This window comes from Mercenaria mercenaria, chromosome 8 (assembly GCF_021730395.1).
Source record: "Mercenaria mercenaria strain notata chromosome 8, MADL_Memer_1, whole genome shotgun sequence".
In the NCBI taxonomy this organism is placed as follows: domain Eukaryota; kingdom Metazoa; phylum Mollusca; class Bivalvia; order Venerida; family Veneridae; genus Mercenaria; species Mercenaria mercenaria.
Genome location: NC_069368.1, coordinates 83144327 through 83166542, shown reverse-complemented (window position 1 = coordinate 83166542; position 22216 = coordinate 83144327). Strand labels below are relative to the sequence as shown.

The 22216-nt window shown below is 34.8% G+C and overlaps 1 protein-coding gene across 5 annotated transcripts in view; it reads right to left on the bottom strand.

Annotated features, from left to right (window-relative positions):
- The window catches only part of LOC123565962 (collagen alpha-1(XI) chain-like), a 73180-nt gene that overhangs the window by 5736 nt on the left and 45228 nt on the right, over positions 1–22216 (bottom strand). For 2 of the 5 annotated variants that reach the window (XM_053550296.1, XM_045359718.2), the window contains 10 exons: positions 21054–21111; positions 12433–12537; positions 11664–11759; positions 11024–11130; positions 9190–9253; positions 5268–5336; positions 2920–2946; positions 2108–2188; positions 1071–1145; positions 521–610 (listed from right to left, as the gene is read on the bottom strand). In XM_053550296.1, the coding sequence (XP_053406271.1) occupies positions 521–610; positions 1071–1145; positions 2108–2188; positions 2920–2946; positions 5268–5336; positions 9190–9253; positions 11024–11130; positions 11664–11759; positions 12433–12463 (640 nt within the window). In that variant the 5' untranslated portion in view covers positions 12464–12537; positions 21054–21111. The remainder of the gene's footprint in view (positions 1–520; positions 611–1070; positions 1146–2107; positions 2189–2919; positions 2947–5267; positions 5337–9189; positions 9254–11023; positions 11131–11663; positions 11760–12432; positions 12538–21053; positions 21112–22216) is intronic. The other 3 variants (XM_045359719.2, XM_045359721.2, XM_045359720.2) reach the window with 3 other exon arrangements.

Sequence of the window (22216 nt, the reverse complement as noted above, 5' to 3'; positions counted from 1 at the left end):
TTCACACTTCATTACCTCTCATGAACAGACTTAATCGAACAGAATTTGCTATTATTCTTCTCGGTTGCATTCTTTGCTTGCAAAGGATCTTTTTACTGATTTTATACAGGTTGGCAATCTGGCTGAAGTTGATCCTGTCAGAAACAAAACTATGTTAAGAGTGAAGGTGGTGGCATACTTTATCTCATTCCAATAATGACAATTGTTGTGTGAATTTGCGGTATGAGACTCGAAGACAGTCACAGTAACAATTTTATGTTATCCAAAGATATACTATATCCAGCTTCGGACATTCAACACACTAATTTGAATAAATATGTATATGCGTAAACAAACGAATCATACTTGAATACTAGTATTTTAAGTTGGAAGAGTTAGTTAATTTATCTACATTCAAGAAGGTTTTAGATTTGTTAGGCAACAAACAGAAACAAACTTTAATAAAAAGAGTATGGACATTAACAAAATCAGACCATGCCATAATGCAATATGGTGTTATTTTCCTATTGCACGCGTATACCTGTGGTTCTAGGTTCGATACTTGGTGGCACGGTAGACGGAGTTGTTGTCGGTGGCAGAGTTGTTGTTGTAGTCATTTCCGTTGTTGTCTCTGTTTTTAAGTTATTCAGATATTGCATATTTATTAGTCTATATTTCTACTCGCCTACAGCGAAAATTCAAATCACAGAATGGAGAACTGTGTATCTTTAAAACAGAACGATCGAAAACACATGTAAAGCTTATGTGACAGAATATTTCTTAGATATTTTAAATATGATACCAGTGTGGCCCGAAATTAGATTGCAGAAATTTTCAAGATCATTTCCTTGTCGCATATGTTTTCGCAAAGACACATTGGTCTTCTTTTAAGAATTCTCTTATTGCAATAGTGCAGCTGGTCCTCATGTCATTATGTACATTTGTGAATGTTCTGTCATCTCCATGTTCGTTATTCTTTAACATTTTCATAATCTCTTGAGACTCTGAAGCTTTATTTATTCATGTTCATTTATGTGACAGCGTATGTGTGAAAGTAAGATGAAAGACTATCATAGTTTTATGTTACCTACCTGATTTGACAGTATAACTGTCGAAGCCTGGCTCTGTGACCTTTCGTCTCACATATTTATCGCCGCAACGTGATGCTGAAATAATTGGAGAATACATTATGATATCAACATTATCTTATAGTACTACGTATTTCAATACGCTTTATATTGTTAACTTTTGCTACTTTCATTTGCTATGTAAAAGGCGTAGGAATCAATATAAATGACGTTAATTGTTACTACTAGACAAAAGCGATTCCCTGGAAATACTACATACAACGCTTATATCCAGTTTCCAAAGCTAAAAATATATAACTGCATTGTTTTTCGTATTCGAAAAGAAATATCTTCTACTTATATGCATGTGCAATGCCTAAAATAGTGTGTACTACAGAATCCAGTTTTGCTCATGTCGTGTGACTTCCATCTTGTTTTATGACGACGCGCGACATAACGCTTGGCACGACGCGCGACAACACGACACGACACGCAACATGACGCTTGACAATACAACAATATGCACGAAAACTTGACACGGCGATCTACATAAATGTGCGTTGTAGTGCTTGTGTCGCTTTGTCGTGTTGTATACCCTTTAAGGTCGACCCATGACTTGCGATTCTACCAACGACTAAACGGCACGAAACAGGACATGCGACACGACGCACGACATTAATGTTGCAATGCCGTGTCGAATATCGCCCGTCGTATCGCGTGTTGATCGTCGTGTCGTATTATCGTGTGTCGTTTTGTACTGTCGTGCGTCATATCGCATGTCGTGCGTCGACCTAGAAGAGTAGACGGTCGACACACAATAATACACGCAAAAATGCGACACGACGCTCGACACACGATACCACGGGTGACACTACGACAATACATCGCCACATTTTGCAGGTCGTGCCGTATTGTCGTGCGTCGTATCGTGCGTTGTTTTGCGAGTCGAGCGTCGACCTAAAACATGATGGACGACACGTGACATGAGCTTAACAGGATTCCGTATATTTCACATTAATTGGAAAACATTCTAATACATACACACTACTAGACAAGCTTACCTATACAATATCCAGCGTCTCCCTTTTCCCCTTTCATCCCTTGAGATCCTTTCGGTCCTGGGAACCCTTGCATACCATAACCTTATATATAAATATAAATATCAGTTTACTTAATTACATTGTTCAAAACGAATAAACACTTATATATTTTTAACACCATAACCTGATGTAATAACGAAATAAGAAGTTTTACATCATTTTCCTTTATATCAACAAGGAGAAATCTCGAATTTCATATGAATGATAATACATTGTATTTGTACTTGTATTCCAAAGTAAATTCGACTGAAACACGATGTTATAACAGTCTTAATAATACTATCATCACATCATGGTATATATGTGTGTTAGACCTTATTGTAACACCTTATGAAAAGGAAACGTCAGAGATATTATGCTACCTTTCTCTAAAGTATATGAAATGATTCTGTGGTGACATGTAATAGCAGATAATGCCGATTTTAGTTACCCGGTCAGATACTGTACCTCAGCCCTAAAAGTATCGTTATACACATTCGTCCATATTTCTGCATGCAGACGCACATATTCATTTTTCAGAAATAATACACACTTTATTTTTATTGTACATATATTCGTGGGGACCGAAATTCACGAAATTGAGTCCCAACGAGCTAAAAAAGTTCTTTGATCTTGATAAGCGAAAATCCACGAAATAATAACCAAACAAAATAGCCATTTATGGCAGCACCATCTATACCCAAGACATGTAATGATCATACCTCTAATACGTAAAATGTTATTTTCGATATATTTTAAGGTAGCTCTCCTTTACAAACGATAATTTCACTTACCTTTATCCCCTTTCTGACCTGCCTCTCCTAACAGAAAGCATGCATGGAAAGTTAAAAGATTACTGGTGTTTTATATAGGGTATGTGCAACAAATTTCAATAAAACAAATAAGGGTTAACTAAATTCCTTCATACGTAGACGCTTCGACTTTGAATGCAGTGATGGCTGAAATCATTATTTGTTAAAGAAGTCATGCGTGAGAATTTATTTTCTTTTCCAAAAAATGATTGCAATAAAAATGATTTAGTCTGCTGGAATTTTCTATTTATCAAGTTACGCATTTAAGTAATATCTCGAATATTTTCCTTCATAAGTTTAGTTTGATCTCTAGTAGAAGAGAACGGTAATGATGGCTGAAAAAAGCATACGGAAATAATCTGCAGTAATTTGATAATACGGTATGCAAGTCACCAGTTTTAAATTTTGATACACTAGTAAGACGTGGCATTTAGTAAACAACGCGTTGAACTATATCAAAAAATGAAATGTCGGTTGCGATAAGGAAATGCTTTGAATGTTTAATCAATGAATAAACTATACATCCGACTTCCCTGAAATGCATAAAGATATATGTGAATGATTCAGTCTGATTGTTTCTGACAACATCTTTGAATTTTCCCGTGAGCAAGGAGAAGTATGTAGGATTTTGTTTTTAGTGGGCAAATAATACAAAAAGTTGAAGTGACAGTTCTGACAAAGATACAATGACTGTAATATACAATCTGACCATGACCCCAAAAGAAATGATATTATTTTTGTAGGAATATGTTATCAAAATGGAGTCAAAACTCAGAGAAATATTAAAGACAGGATTCTTGACTTGAAAGAATATAGACGATTCTATAATCCTCATAAGTCTTTTTAACAAAAACAAAAATATTCAAAACAACGGCAAATAATCTGATAAGTTCGTCATAAAATTTGAAAACTGATTTCACATCCGCTTACCATCTATAAAATTCACCATCCGTGCAAAATTTAAAAACTTACATAAAAAGTGAACAGGTTGATATCTTTAAAATGTGTCAAAGAAGCAAATTATCATAACAACAGGCATACAGTTAGACTCACATCTATTTACATTTACAGGGAGCTTCAGGAGGCACTAGTGCATTACACAACAGGAATTGTCCATTGTAACATAAATACAAAATGCTATACAGCATACTGATTTGAATAAAACCCGTACTCATTCAGTCTCAATAACTGTAACATCATAATTATTATAATGATAGTATATTCCATGTGAGACGTGGATAAGAGTTCGCTGTGATGATACGTTAAACCTTCTTAAATGATTAAATACAGTAACATTTAGAAGTCGATTAACTGTGGACCCTGTCTAACAGAGGTAATAACATGGGGCAACAACCTCATCCAAAAACAATGGTTTAAGAGAAACTCTATTATAAAATGCATTGTTTTGCGGCGATGATTCCAGTGGACCAGAAAATATAAAAAAAATCAATGAATCAAGTCATCTTATTCTGATACCAAGACCGACGTGGATATAATCAATCCATTTATCTATAAACAACCATCTTTAAGAGTGAGTGAAATTTAATGGTGAATTTCCTACCAGTACTTACTTCACTCAGTTTAGAGAAAGACAACAATGATTATTTCAAATTGCACAAAAAACATTACAATGATACTATTTGTAGCCCATCCACCAATATCTCATTGTATCTTATGGGATGCCCTAACATTTAAAGCCCCGGTAAGAAATTGAGCTCAGCGCAGATACAAAAACGTTTTCAGTAAAATCACATATTTTGGGAATAATATCAAGCATTTTGAAACTTTTATCTATTATCGTATTTGCTTATAATTGTTTTGTTTGTGATAGTTGCTGCAACAGATCTGATAAGTATGAATTGTAAATTATCACTTTCGTTATTGGCAAATTAATGATAAAAGTAAACAAAAAATTAAAATGAAGTCAATGTGGTGTTGTGGAAGGCTAGTTCTGGTAAAATAGAGTGAAAATGCTCAACCCTTAGGTTTCATATATGCTGTATCAAATACTTGAAAGCCATAGATGACTGCATTCTAAGAGTTAAGCGGAAATTTAAACTTGATTTTGAAGAATAGTGTTGGATATCCATTAAAACCTCGATATGTTCTTAACCTTTAGCCTGCTGGCGGCAATTGAGTCTGCCTTGGCGACCAGTGCAGACCAAGATTAGCCTGCACATCCGTGCAGTCTGATCATGGTCTGCACTGTTCGCTATTCAGTCAGTAAATTTTCAGTAAACATCCCTGCAAATGATAAATGGTACTTCCCAAATTGGAAGATGGACCAGTCCATTATAAAAATTTAGCATGGTAAGGGTTAACGTTCTTACCTTTATCTCCTTTGTATCCCGTAAAGCCTAACAGACCCCTCTGGCCCTTATCTCCTTTTATTCCAATGCCTACACACCCGGCATGCAAAACAGGAGAAAAAAGAATTACGTTAACATGCAGTAAACTGGAGCATGCGCAATCACGCCTGTCTGGTGCAATTTGCTCTCTTCCTAAATTTATGAATTCTGAATTGTTTAAAATATAATAGCAACATATATTTTGTATTCAAAAGCACTCCAAATTTATAGCTGCATTGTATGAAATTGTGCAAAGTTTATGATATGACCTGTAAGATCAAGTTGCACCATTTTAAGGGAAGTGCACATGGAAACAATATGGAGTTGCTTTGAAAAATAGTTGTGTACCTTTATTTCCCTTATAACCATAAAACCCAATATGACCCCTCTCGCCTTTCTGTCCTTTCACGTTATCACCTGTACGTTTAAGCATGCAGACAGAGAGCAGTTAACATTATTAGTCTGCCGTCTCATGTAGTATTAACATTTCACGCAGCCATTGTTAAGTGTACATGCTAGAATTACTCTACTTAAGTTTGGAATTCACTATTGAAGATTTGTGAAACTGCAAATTACTACTCTATTACGTGTTAATTAGATAAAACGAGTTGTATACTTCATTTAAGCTAATTCATATCTAAACATATGTATCTCATGCTTTTATGTATTCCTATAACTGAGGAACAGGGTGTTACGAACATTTGCCCGCAACTGAGCGCATTTTATGCACACTCCCAGAACCCTGAGAATACGTCACCTTGGCCTAAGCCAAGCATGCTGGCAACCGACATAATAAGATGCATCCACATTCCCAATAAACGATGTTTCAACACCACATACAATGTATATAGGAGACCTGCACATGGCTGACATTTCAACGGGTCCGGAAATCTGCATACACTACACTTTTAAGTGGCTACTAATGTTGAGAACGTTTTCTCTATAACTTGTTACATGTTTTTCATATAATAGCCACATACGATCGTCTAACAGAAGGTTTTTTGCAACCTTTTTACTTAACCCCTTAAAGGGAGGTTATTTAACTTAAGAACAGAAGACGGTCGTAACACTTTAGATATTCGTAAGGCATACAGTATGATAGAGGTGCAGGTAGAATTGCCACTAAAAAGTATTCTTTCAACATAAAAGATTGAACATACGTCGTCTACTTGATTAAAAGCCAGATGAGTGCTGCAATGTATACACATTTCATATTTCAAATTTAAGGACTGTTATCCTATCAAGATGAAAGATAAATAACAATGAAGAGGGCCTCGAAGGCCCTGTATCGCCCACCTGACCTAGTTCTTTCCTCAGATATACCCTAGTATCTACTTTGGCCCAGACTTCATAGACAAACATTTTGACTTGACCATGTCTTATGTAAATCAGGTAGATCGTAAACCATTTTTTCAATCAAGTGACCTAGTGACATGGTTTTTGACCTCTGGTACCCCACTTATCAACCTGACATAGATTTCAAACAGCAGACAGACATTCTGACAAATAATTATGATGATCAAGTTGAAAAAAAGAGGCTTCTAAAGAGTTAACAAAGTTTGTATATTATATGCCCTAATGACGTTTTTTATTCAGTGACGCAGTTAGACATTATTCTAGAGTTTCAGCTTGCAAACATTCTGACCAAGTCTAATGAAAATCAGGTAGAAAATGTGTTAACAATGTCTTTCTTTAATTATACCCAGTGACCTAGTGTTTGGTTTCGAACTTGACTTAGATCTTATAAAGACAAACATTCTGACAACGTTTTATAAAGATGAAGTTGAAAGTGTGGCCTCCAGAGTTTTAACAAGGTCTATGATTCGGTCAAATGACCTAGTTTTTGAACTCAGAATACCAAGCTTTTAACCTGACTAAGATTTCAAAGAGACAGACATTTTTAAAGCGTTTGATGAAGATCAAGGAGTAAATATGGCCTCTTAAGAGTGTGAACAGTGTTTTTCTATGATTTGACCTACTGACCTATTTTAGCATCTTGGGTAACTAAGTTTAAAACATGATCTAGATATTTTATAGACAAACATTTTGACAAAGATTTATCATGGTTAAGTAGAAAATGTGGCATCTAGAGTGTTTACAATGTTTTCCATGATTTGACCAAATGACCTGGTTTCTGACTTGACCAAATGTAATTTAGTTTTGAACCTAATCTAAATTTTTAGAGATAAACATTCTGACAAAGGTTTGAGATCAAACAGAACATGTGGCCTCTAGAGTGCTAACAAAGTTTCTCTTTGATTTGACCTGATGACATAGTTTTATACCTCAGGTAACAAGGTATGGAACTTGGCTTTGACTTTGTTTTTGAATTGACTTGATCTCACAGAGATAAACATTCTGACAAAGTTTTAAGATCAAACAGAAATTGTTAACAATGTTTTCCTATTAATTGGCCTAATGACCTTGTTTTTGATCCCAGATGACCGAGTAACAAACTCGTCCGAAATTTTACTGAAGGTAATATTTGACAAATGGTCATTAACATTGTGTTACACTTGTGAAGTCTGAAATCTAGAGTGTTAACATTCAAACTGTTGACGACACACGACGCAAGATGACGGACGACGGACACAAGGTTATTACAATAGCTCACCTTGAGCATTTGAAACATAAAATGACAGAAATTATCTAACAATGTAAAAGTGAAACAATTAAAGTATACGCTAAAGTAAATATCTTAAGCTTTGACATTGTAAGGTAATCACATTTATACGAAAAGCCTGAATATTATAAAGATATTTATAAGAAAGTAAATGTTATCGCAGTTTGCAGGTAGGAGTCATTCAAATTTTACAGTAGCTTATTTGAAGTTGAACGAAGTACAAACCAAACTTTTAATTAATTTTTTTTATCGGGAATGGAAGGTCATTCAAACATTAAAAATATAACACATAAGCGGTACAGTTTCGACGTCTTTATGTAGTCATCCATTACCCACTACTCTAAGGTTAAACAAAATGTTTATGCTTTATTTTCTGAAACCTGATAATTTGGCACCAATGGTAAAACTCGGCTCGAAAAATGTATTTATATTCGTCTCTATTTAGAGTTAGTGTGTCAACAACAAGGACACTAATCGAAGTTGCGCGCGCGTACGTGTGTGTGCATGTACGTAGTTTATCATTTGTTCCTTTCGATATACTGAAAGAGGAAAACTTTACGCTTAACTGTAAGACAACTGAAAAGTAAACCTGCCACGTGTTTTTATATTTACGGATCATAACATTTTGTAATGACACTTTTAATGATGTTATCGCTTTATCACCGACACACATTGTCAAAGGGAAGAAATGACGCAGAATCTTAAGAACCATTTTCAAAGACATTTGCAGAAATATCATACTTGATGTTGACTTGCCATAGATTGGTTCGAAACCCCTTTATTGCCTTTTGTCCAGTATTTAATCTTTTTTCTTAGCAACAGGTCTTGTTTTTGTTTTACCATATTTTGATGTGTATTGGCTGTTTAATATTTGTAATATTTCGTAATGACTTTTACATGAGTATTTGCTTTAAATTGATTTTTGATAAATGTTTTACCGTCTGTCAAAGCAGAAGCTGAAGCAACCGAGTTTTGGAAACGTTTTGTATATTTCAATACGAAAGGTTGTTTTTGTTGGCGTTGGAAGTGCTGCATTGTGTTAAACCTTTACCTGACATAACCGCCACTTTACCTATCAGATTCACAGGCCGAATATTCAATTTAATGTAAATGCCTTTGAATCCTGTACTTCCGTCATTGACGGTTTAAATACAGGGCGATGTATATATTCATGGTTTGCATATATATATCTACAATCCAATCAGTAATAATCGTTGCAAGCCCTTTATGTCTTTAATCAATTCATTTATCTATTGTAAAAAAATCTAATAAAAATCTTACATGTGCAGTTTCCGCCCTTCGTGTTAAATGTTCCACCTGGGTCCCCAGGCTCACCCTTTTCTCCCTGAAATAAAAATAACGCAATAATATGTAAATTCATGTGGAATACTGTTTTCTTTTCTGTTTAGATAGACGCTATTACTTTTAGTACCTTTTTTACACAAGAAATGAATTCAGACACACAAATCATGTACTTTTGTACTGTTATTCATATCTTCTTTTGAACATACTGTTTACACTGGTAAATAAACTTGAAATCTCGTTTGAATTTTTTTTCCCCAGAAGGTGTATGACCCACGTTTGGTTCTTAATTGAAATCTTGAATATTTAAACCGATCGCTTAAAGATTTTCCTTTACGCAATTCTCATGTTTAAGTTTACGCTTATACTAATATGTTCCAGGACGTACTTTTGAATAAACTTTTATGCTAAGTATTAGTAAGTCATTGTAGCTCTTTATTGATACTGATTTTGATATTGAATAATCCGATTTCAATTGCAGCAGGGGCAATATAAGACCATGGAATTTTACAAAAATAGAAACCATAGAAGAGATCCACAGGTCGCTCAAAACACGACAAAAACGAAAATGTTGCAGGCTCAGTTTGACTGAGCCTGTTCATGGACGGTAGTGGAAATAAATGCTACCTTCCTAGCCCTCTAGCCCCGGGTTGAGCAGAACTCAACATTTACACATGCTACAAGTACAAAAACAATTTAGAGACATCCACAGATGTGTTCATACGGCGGTGCACATGGAACCCTTCAATGATAATTCCATGAAAAGCGGCGTATAGTCCCCAGTTAAAATAATGGGTTTGCATAGACATATACAGTTATTGCAATGTCTTTACCAAGCTCCAAACGTCTTTTGCTGGGAATATTTATTGAAAGTTTGCTTCGAATTTGAAAATGCAACCGTGAGTCTAAAACGACATGAACATTTAACAAATACTATTCGCTTGACATGATGTTCAAAACTGATCATTGCTCTAAACTGTTAATAATTTCAATTTGGTATAAACATAGAAGGATAGCGATATTCATCTGAACATTGCTATATAACCCCAACGGGCGTCTCTGCGTTTCATTAAAGGGGACCATAGCACAAAAAACTACATAGCTGTGTGACATTTTCCTACCGTTGTTTCATTAATAAGTAGTCAATTAAAGCGATACAAAAATATGCTGTTTTGTCAAATTAAATCTTGCTGTCCTAGTCGCTATATGACTTGATGTGAAGTCGCGAAAACATATGACGAATCGTCCAGTGAAGTCTGAACACATCAGAGTCAAATTATCTTACCTTGTCTGTTTTGAAAAAGTGTGACATCAAGAAAAAGTTCCAAGCATTTGACTATGAAATGTTCATAAATATTTAAAGCAGCGTTTAATATTATTGTAGGAGGTGTGACGCTTCTTCCAAATAAAGTATTTTGTATATGACAGAAAAAATAGCGTTTAGAATGTTGGCATTTCTTTGAATATTCTTTTATACAAGTTATTAGTTTATTTTTAGATTTTAAGATGTATGACAATTGGTCTAACGGAAAGTGAAATTTAGAACAGACTTTAGTGCAGCTAGAATAATCTGATATAGTGGAAATCATTGGTTTGAAAGATGAATGCCCGTAGAGGTCTTTGCTTCATAATAACGGTCTCCAATTCAGTTTATTTCGTTCTGTGTACGAAGATGCAGTGTATTTGACTGCAAGATCATGAAATTAGATATTAAATTTTAGCTAAAGAGTAGACTCCGAACGATTGCTTGTCTTTCAGGTTAAAAGTCTCAGTCTTTCTAATCTCAAGAATAGAAGAAATGAGAGAACAGAACCTTCCGTCCTGGTAATCCATCTTCACCAGGTCTCCCAGCTCGACCAGGTAATCCTCGTTTTCCACGTCTTCCATTCGAGCCTTGTATCCCGTTTACACCAGGAAAACCTTAAATATAGAAATATGGTGGAATATCTATCTGCACATACTACATCTGTTGTTTTTTGTACATTTACACAATAAGTCATTAAGAACTATATACAACATAAATATATGATACAGTCTATTTATCTTACGTGTATGTACATTTGTTTTGTATACAAGAAATTAATCAAGGCTTCAATAATACAACGAAACCTTCAACCTAAGTAAAGTTAACTAGACCTTTTTACTCTGTGATATACTCGTGAAAATTATAATTGCTTAAAGAATGTTTAAACACCGGCATATATCGCTGCACAAAAATGTAAGAATTTATTCTGCAATATAATCATCATTTTCAGTTTAAGTTTGCCTGAGAAAAATACATTATATACGAGGACAACTCCCGCAAAAAGGTCCGTGATCAACATAAATCATTTATTTATAGATATTTACGTCAGGATCAAAATACAGTTGTACAGTTACGTAACATTATTCCTCAAATATGTTAAAGCATGTTATTTATCATATAGCTTAAACAATCCACAAAATAAACTTACTACGAGGTAACCCACCTGGAGGTCCTTTGGGACCGTCTGCGCCTGGTTCCCCAACCCTTCCAGTATCTCCTTTCTCACCTTTTTGTCCCTTTTGTCCTGAAGTAAACTGACTCATTGTATATTTACAACAGAAGTCCATATTATATTATGTGTTAATATTGATGTTACATAAAATGCACGGAATTTGATAAAAGAATGTGTACATTTAGAATGTGTTACTTAAGATGTAAGCATTACATTCAGACTAAAACTTAAATGATTTGACAAACTGCTTAATGTTGGTGCGAACTCTTTAAGCCCTAGTCGACTTTTTAACGTGTGCATATAAAAAAACCTTCCGAATAATGTACGCATTCAATAAAATCCGGAAGTGGGATAAATGCTAACTGCTGGCACTAAAAGGAAGAAGTTCACATGCTTAAACACAGAAAAAGCTTAATCTTTATGATTTTAGGTAAAAATGTTTCCATACAGACTTTTTCCGTTTTGTAAAGCTTTTATCTTTCCTGTTGTCCGAATCAACATTTTCGAACGGTGACATTCATTGTTAATGACAATAGCATCGGTTTTTATAACAACTAAGCAACTTTCAAATCATAGTCTAAGTTTTACGATGAATATTTTTAACATGGGAACATCTTGAATTGTGTGTACCATTTACATGCAATACTTAGAAAAAATATAAGTCAAATACTGTTTTTCCAAGTCATATTGGGTATATCTGATCCTTTTTAGAAGCTCGTGCCAAAATATGTTACACATGACTTACCATTGAGTCCTGGTGGACCCATGTGTCCCATCACTCCCGGTCTTCCTTGCTCTCCCTTATGACCCGGGGGTCCTGGAGGCCCCGGGGGACCAACGGCTGGAGCACCTGTAATATTCAAGTTATTCTCAGGGTTCATAAATAGCTTGTCAGATTTATTTCGGAAATTCGTGTATCAATGTTGACAGGTAAAATGTTATTTGTTATAATTTCAATAATGCTCCGTTTTACCTGTTACCAGAAAAGAATATTTGTTCAAACATTTAACTAACAATCGATTCCAACTGTGCAATATAAACTGCAATATTGTGAGATGCTGTAATTCATGTTGGTCAGAGGTTACAACAGCTGTGCTTTATTTAAATGTGTTTTCACTTACTGACAAGGTTAATTGTATGACGCAGTTGCAGCATGGAACAACTACATGCCTAGTAAACTGGTTTATTTTCATTAGTTTCCAATCTTAGGAAACTGATATTAATATCGTTACATTTTATTGGTTACATATTAGGGAAGTTGTCGATAAGGGAGCATGGAATAAATATGCAATAAACGACATCAGATATAACGTCAAGAAAATTTCTACAAACCAATTTTCACGATGAAAAAGTCATAGATAAAACAGTTACATGTTATATGCTCTTAATTGCCCATACTTTTATCACATGTGTCACTTAAAAATGTTGCTTGTCTGTCAGAACGTTTAGATTATCAATATCAGGCAATATATGCATGCGTAGAACTGCAGGTTTTTAAAGCATATTGACAGTAACCAGGCTGCCGCCAAGGAAGATATTAACCAAGTCGATATATCAAGCAAGAATACTTGACAAGTTCTTCCTTATTACCATGAAATGCAAGCAATTGTTCCAATTAACTACAAAATTATCATTATCCCAATGTCTTGTATTTCCATCTATTTGGCGAAGGAATTCTTCTAATAATATTTCGACGGCATGTACTACAATGTAAATTTTAGTGTTTTTATTGTTTTAACTTCATTCTATCTCCAAAGGTTTTAGATCTATCATCCAGAGAAGTTGTATTACAATTCAAACATTTTGTCTTAAACTTATGTATTATTACTAACCTCTCAACGATAACCGTTGAATTTAAATGTCACCAAGTTAAAAAATCGTATACATTAACTTATTCTCTACTTTTGCATTCAGTTAAATATCATCACTATCCGTAAAACTGTTCATTATAACTGAAAAGTGGATTACAGTAGCTTCGTTAATGTTTATTTGGTAAACAAAATAGGTCGTTTACCTGTCATTATTCAAGGTACATGTAGATACTACACCATGGACCAGAATAAATGAAAACAATTTTTATTTTCATTTAACGCTGAGATACTAGACAAACAGCAAAGTGCCACCAAATGTAATCTGTGCTTTTTGTTTTCCGTCGTTAATGTAAACAAGAGTGTCTCCATTTAACCAAAAGTGTTATATCATATCATCGAAGCAATCAGCAAACATTGCTGCAAATATCACGTTGATTATATACAGAGATGAAATTCAATATGTATAACATAACACATATACGTGGATATTTTAATTTTTTTCAATGAATTAAACATATAAGTTGGGGTACGAAAAGCAACAGTAGATATAACACTTAATAAACTACACAACATGAGGCCAAACTATTTTAAAGTTTTGGCCTGTCTTATTTTTTGTATCTATCCAACAAAAATAGTTTGTCAACAAAAATGTGATAAAATGAAATGATATCACAATAATTCTCTCATAGAATAGGAGTATACATTTTCAATAAAGACTGATGGCATCACAGAATATCCGTAATACTGTTTTACAAACACAGCTTTTGTACTCTTAATTGTCTAGTATATATTACAGTTTTATGTCCAGTTTCATCGCATTCGTATTTCTATGCTTTATCATAGTCTTCTATAAGTTATTTTATTGGTTCCGACGATAACTAATATCGCTGAAAGGGAAGTTTTTTTGCAACACATCAAATCAGCTCGCTCAAATTATTTTCATCACTTTAATGATTTTGAACCAAATTAGTAATCAAAATCCGTAATTATTTGTTTTATGTTGCTCAAAATCCAGTCTGTTTCATCTAATAAAATAAAGCAGTTTACACAGCTGGTGATGCTTTATTTGGTCTGATTGGGAACTTTTCAGATTCAAGGTGCTAATTGCGCACCATGCCTCAAATACTTATTTACAGCAATCGCTTTTATTGGATTACAGTGACACCGACACAGTTTATTTATTTATTTTGTTGGGTTTAACGTCGCACTGACACAATAATGGTGGAGGAAGACCCCAGGTGCCCGCTCGTGATGAAATAATGCACAGAGGGGCAACTGGGTAGAGCCACCGACCATCCGTAAGCCAGCTGGATGGCTTCCTCACATGAAGAATTCAACGCCCCGAGTGAGGCTCGAACCCACATTGATGAGAGGCAAGTGATTTGAAGTCCTTAACCACTCGGCCATGGAGGCCCATTCGACACAATTTAAGCCAATGCTTTTTTGTAGGGGGAAAACCCAGGAGCAGGTGAATTATTTCAGGAACTGACGTGTATATTCCTCGTCAACGTTCAATATATATGTATACATTATATTATTAAAGGTCCATTACTAAGGGAAAGTGAGTTGGCAATTTTTTTCATAGCCAGTGCATAGACTTATGCAAGACACTAAATAATGAAGATTGGCAGGTCAAAATTTACAGAAGATCTTTGGAACTCAAAGAAATGTATGTGTATTGTGTTGAAATTTCAATGAATCGACAGAATGACCCCCCAGGTCTTTTTAACTTTCTTCATACTTCATAGAAAAGTAATTGTACATATACTGCGATTTATTTCGAATTTCTACATACTAACTTTCATTTTCCAATAAAATGAAATAGTTTCTGTGCTTTTTAAAAGAAATTAAAATGTTCACTTTCCTTAGTATTGGACCTTTAACGTAATACTGCAGTGAATTACTGATGTTTTACAGTAAAGTATATCTATCAAGTTCACTGGGAAAATTTATGGCAAGACCGTAAAATATAGCATCGGGTGTTTCATTTTAACCAAAGGTCTAAACATAATCCCAAGAAACTACAAAATAAAACAGAAATTCTTGCATAAAAACTTCTTTTTTCCCTGGATCCGCCCATGTATTAACTGGAGAAAAATCGTGTGCAAACAAGGCAATTCACGTGCTGTTAATACCCGATTTTTATTTTTGAAATGCTTTCCCAGGGACGTATATGTAATTCTGCGCAGATTGACATCTGGTATCTGCGTCTTTTTTCTTTCATAAAAACCTCTTTTTGAAGCATTAAATATGCAATCTAAACCATAGAATGTTTTACTGTATCAGTAACTAACGCCAAATGCGCTGCCCCCAACATTGTACGTACTCGTTTCTCCATTGTTTACTCCCCTTTCAGAACTCTGCGTCAATTCAGATTTTGTAGACAACCATGAATGTTAAAGAATAGCGTGTTTACCTGTGCGATTCCTTGTTTTTATGTATCATATTTATGATTTTGGTAAGTATCAGTCAGTATGTTTTTATCTAATTTCTCGAAGAATTTATATAAACAGCTTGGAAACTTGACATTACGTTCGTACTCATCCGTACTCCAACTGCGTGTCCGAACTCAATATAACTCGAATGTAAAGTTATTATTCTTGAAATTGTGATCGAGTCCACCAAATTGTGAAATGATATGAACAATTATTGGTAATTTTATGTTTGTAATAATGAGAGATAAAAAAATCGCTTAAAAACCTTCAGGATGTGCTTTTGATAGTGTTGTTTATTTCCGGGCCCTGGATACGGATATTTAAAACATGTTTACCGTTTCCAAGAACAACTGGAATGGTAAATAAAAAATGTACCGGAATCGTCAAGTCATCACATCTGAAAACAATACATAAATCGTCGTGAAATATATTTTTATGCAAGAATAGCGACAATACACGTTTGTTTTGTGTACTAACGTCTGCAGAAGCCCTTGGGATATGTTTGTGACCTCGACCTTCGGTCTCGGTCACAAACAATCCCGCGGGCTTCTGCAGACGTTAATACACAAAAAAAACGTGTATTATCCCTACATTAAACACAACATTAAAACATTGAACAAAGTTTACATTAAAAACGGAAAACACTTATCATAATTGTCTTAAGAAATGTATATTATACGTTCATGCCATAGCTCAGCCAAAGTATAGAACTTAGGAGTAAGTACAATATTTGCCATCAATAAAACATCCCATATTGTTAGATAATGACCCATGCTTCTACAACTTTATCTTAAGAAAACCATTCAATAAAACATATATACCATTTTATGATAAAAGTATGCGGCTTGATGTTCCAAGTAATTTTCAAAAACAGACATTACACCCATCGTTCTGTCGTATTACTCAGTCGCTAATTAGTAAAAGTATTTCCATGCAATATATTCGCTCAAACACTGCGGGAGACTTAGAAATAAAGCAGGTCTTATTATAATTGGCTTTAAGAAGACGATAATCATTGCACAAAGCCTTAAATCATAAAGGAATATCGATTATATACTATTGTCGAAGATTTTGATTTATAAACTAAATTACTTTCCGCTAATTGCTCGTGTTTTCTCGCTTAATGTCCATTTCTATTGTATTCTAATTTCCTCTAGCTGCCATTAGCCGGTGTATGTTCAGTTTTACGATTATACGGGATATCCGATACAGCTCAAGAAAAGGCTATTTAAGAGTATTTCGAATTAGTTCATTCATGTAATTTACTAATGGATTGATTTTACATCAAATTAGTAATCAATAATTGTAATGCGCTCAAGGACTTATTTGTGGTATATTGATTACGTCAGTTTTGTAATCGCTCCATATCAGATAAAGCATATCATAAGTAAAAAGAATGATTAAAAGACAATTGGTCTATTCTTTTTTTTTCGGCGTGCCGTATTAAGCACGATTTTATGACCTCGTATGACCTTATGCCGCTGAATAATGTACCAATCGGATTGCTTGGTAAGGTATTCTCGGTATTTTCAGTCATAATGAGAGATTTTGTAAGAGTGGCGCTGATTGGAGGAAAGGCTGAAAAATGCTTCACTCTGAGTCATGTGTGACACTGAGTGAAATGACAACGCGTTCGTCATCTATAACCTCTATAAGTACAGCACCATCGGGTTATATGCGTACCACTTGAACAGGTGTGCGTAACCAAATATTCATCTGCTCATCCGGACATATTTCTGTTTTGTTAAGTTTTCTTGTTAAGTTATTTCTGTTTTGTTAAGTTTCCTTTCCTTAAGTTTTGTTTTTACAAAAAGGTTATTTGTTTTATACAGTCATTAACTCTTACCCTGCATTACAGCAACAATTTCTAACCAGTGCAAATCATTACTAACCTGCAACAACATGTCCGATACTGTTAATTTTAGACTCTAAATTTTAAATTAATCTTTCCGGTGAAAACAGTACTGTACATATTCTGAATGACAGACACATTTGATAATAAGCTGAAGTAGGGTAAGGGTTCATGTTGCTTCCAACAATTCCAGAAATAAAGTATAGAACGTATTTCAATATTGTTTGCTTACTGTTACCATCGTTTAAGCACCAAAGGCTCAAAGTGAGCTTTTGTGATTGTTTGGTGTCCGTCGTTTGTCCCTCCACAATTTCTAAACACAGTCTTCTTCAGAACTACTGTCCTCATTTATACAAAACTTCACAGAGGCCCCTTTCAAAATTGTAAAAAGATTTAAAATACAGGTTTCTGCCCATATATAACTTGTGCTTCAGTTACATCACGCCGACCATCTTTTTTTAAAAGATATTTCTTGTTTTGAAGTAAGCCTTTACAAGTAAGATAGATTAATAAAACATTTGCTTTTATATTTTAAAAACAAGTCAAGGATTGTCTGTTTTTAAAAACATGATATTTTCACCAGTTTACGACTTACTCCTACCCTGACTTTAATTTTCATAAGATACTTTCGATACATTTGAACTTTCTAAAGATTCAAGTGCATGCAATGCATAATAACTACACACGTATAAAATTTTAAAAAGGAACATCTCAATTAAATGGGTCATTTTAACAGAACAGAAAATGCATTTACAGCACACCAAAATAAATCAATATATTTGACAGCAGATGCATGACAATAACGGAAGCCATTGTCATATGACAATGTCAATCAGACAACCAAATACAAATAAACAAACATACAATGACGTAGCTGAATAAAGCAAACACAAAAATGCCTTATGGCAAAAAGAGGAATGAAGATGTAGTTTACGTATCACAAAAGTGCATATAAAATATTTTACATTTAAGAAATTATAATCAACTAGAGATTGTTTTTTCACGAAAAACGTATGTCTCCCACCCCTTACCGTGCAGAAATTGCAAAATTCAACAAATTAAGGGCAATAACTCCAGAGAAAATTACTGAAACTTCACATTCCAATACATATACACAACTAGACTTGGTACTCGTTAGAAGTTTGTTGGAATTCCAACCAGTGGTATAGGAGATGTAGCAGAGATCAAAGAGTGTGTGTGTTCGGGTTTAACGTCTTTTTCAACAATTTTTCAGTCATATAAAAGACGGCAGAGATCAAAGAATCTGACAAATCAAGTGTCATGATTCCGCTGAAAATCATTTAATCAGAACATGAAGATAATATGCACAACTTACTAATCACTCGTGAGGTTTTGTTGAATTCAGCCTAATTGTATACAGCAAGTAGTGTAAACATTGTAATATATGACAATTAAAGGTCATAACTCAGCTGAAAATCACTGAAGCAGAACATGACGATAATATGCATAATAAGACTTGACATTGATCACGCCTGTAAGGTTTGGTGAAAATCCAACTTATTATATAAGGGAAGTGACTAAAGCGCCACAAACTTTGACGAATCAAGGGCCAAAACAACGAACTGGAATCTGCCGACGATATGCACAAGTAGGCTTGGCAGATTTTTGTTGTTATTCCTCCTGGTGGTATCGGAGCAGTTGCGCAGGCAAGATAAAATTTAACAAATCAAGGGCCATAACTCCACCGAAAATCACTAAACAGGAAGATGCCGACAGTCACAATATGCATAATGAGGCTTAGCAATGATAGACTTCTGAAAGGTTTGGTGGAATTCCACTCAAAAACAAGTGACCGAGAATTGCAGTGGCAATACAGAAGTCCCCTACCAGTATAAATCTTTGTTAGTGTCCGTCCCTTGTGGTTGTTGGCAACAGTGTTAAGACTAAAAATGCTTTAAGTCATTTAGGAGCTTAGAAACAAAAACAATTTTTACTTATTATTATTATTATTATACCAGATTTATATAGCGCCCTTTTCATGATCAATTTCACGTTCAAAGGTGCTTTACATAGTTCAAATGCAGCCACACAGGGCGCATAATTCATCCTCTACTAGTACAGACACAGAGCGATCTGACCAATGTCGAATAGACAGCCTGGTTCTTTAACGTGCCCAGTGTATAGCACTGATACACGCAAGGATTGCCTGGGTTCCTGAACAGTACACCTCTAGTTGGGTGGGAAACACTGAAAAGCGTTTCTGAAAATTCCAGAGTAGCTGCCGGGGATCGAACCCCCGGCCTCAGGATTGGAAGGCCAGTGTGCAAACCACTGAGCTATCCGTCCACCACTACTTAAATTTCAATAGTGACATTGACCTTCAAGCATAGATCATGTACATGACATATTGTCTCATCATGGGGAACATATGTGTGCAGTATTAAGATAATCCATCGGTGTACATAAAAGTTATGGATCGGAAACAAATTTTTCTGGTGGAAAATCATACAATTTGATGAATCAACGGTCATAATTCCGTTGAATATTATTGAACCGATAAATACCGATGATATGCATAAAGAGGCTTAACATGATCACTTCTTTGAGGTTTGGTGGAAATCCGCCCAATAATATAAGAGAAGATCATAAAATTTGATGAATTAAGGGCCATAACTCCGCTGAAAATCACTGAACAGGAAAATGCTGAAGATATGCTCTACTAGGTTTGGCAATGATTACTCCTGTGAAGTTTTGTGTAAATCCACTCGGTGGAGTCGGAGGAGTAGCGTGGACAAACTTTGAACAGCACTAAATCAAGATGTCTCCCCCACTACATGTGGGAGAAGTAAATATATAGATACTTTATGAAGCAAGGATTTAGAGTTAGACGAGGCAAAACTAAACTTTTCACTAAATTATCTCAATTCCCCACTAAACCTGGCGGAAGTCCAGTGTTTATATTGAGGATGGAAGTCATTAAATGTGTAAACAGCAATTTATCATGTACACCTTTTATTGACACTGACCTACATAATACGTCTAGCTAAAGTGAAAAAGGCTTGTTGGGCGAAAAGTTTATTAGAAAAAGTCATGAATATCACATGATCACAATCCTTGGCTCACTTTCAGCAGACACAATTGAGCAAATGTTTTTGAAGATGTTGTTCAAATGTTTATAATTTGATTTAAAATCGCCTCAGAGAATATTGTTTTCGACTGTTGGCTCTGCCCTTTGCTCGACAGGGCCGGCTTATAGTCACCATGAGATATTACATAGGCAGTAAACGATCATAAAAGTTTTTCTTACCAGGTAATGTAGACCCGCACTTTTGAGATAACAACGTCACGCAGTATTCTGTGAGATCCTGCAAATAAAAAATAAAGTTTAAAGAGAAACGTTTGTTAACCTTAAAGGAAGGAAACTAATTCTTTAAAGAAACAGCTGTTTATGACACTGAATTAAAACTTCATTTCGTCGTGTTTTCTGAGCACAGTTGTTTCTTCAGGAGACAATCATTCCTAAACAGATTACAGAGAAGTAAAAACAAGGTGCCATTAAAAATGTCTACATGTAACCTTATTTGGGTGTTAGGGTGATACGCTGGAAAAGAAAAACAGTCATCAAAATTTCAAAATGACTTCTAAATGTAACCATATGTGGGTGTTAGGGTGACATGCTGGAGAAAAAACAGTGCCATTAAACATTCTAGCATAAAACTGCTGTTCTTGTCACTTTTCGGGGGTGTTTTAACAGGAGAGAAAACGTGTGTTAACAGAGAGATTCTCGCGCTCACGTGCTGTTAAAACACCTTTTTATATATGCGCATTATGTGGCAAATCGTAAACGTATTACGGCCCCAAAACGGATAATACGAAAGAAATGACGTCAAGGCAAAAATCAAACAAAAACAACGCATTTCATGCAAATTTAACGACGCTGAGTGACAATGTATTCATTTATCAGTTTCTACGCGTTTTATGCTAGAATAACGTCAGTGCATGTTTATTTCACGAAAATAAATGCGTTATCCCTACATTAAAAATATCTTCTAAATGTTACCATATCTGGTTCCTGGGGTACATGCTGGAGAAAAGCAGTGTCATTATGTAACCACATACCGGTTTTAGGGTGACAGGATGATACGGAAGTGAAAACCCGGGTCAACACTTTCGAAGGCAAAGTAGCATAAGACTTGAAGTATATTACACTTGGAGAAGAAAAAGGTAACAAATGGTGAATTTATATTAAATAATTTTATGGTGAACCGTTTGAATCAAATCACCCCCAAACACTGAGAGACAATACGAAACACTTATACGTATCGAAACTACTAACACTCTCTCGTTATACTTTGCAATATTTTTCATATGACAAGTAACACATTTCTATGAACAAGTATATGTTTTGAAAAACTCTTGTAAAAATACAGAAATTTCAATAAAATAGAATAATGCAGTGCCATTTGTTCA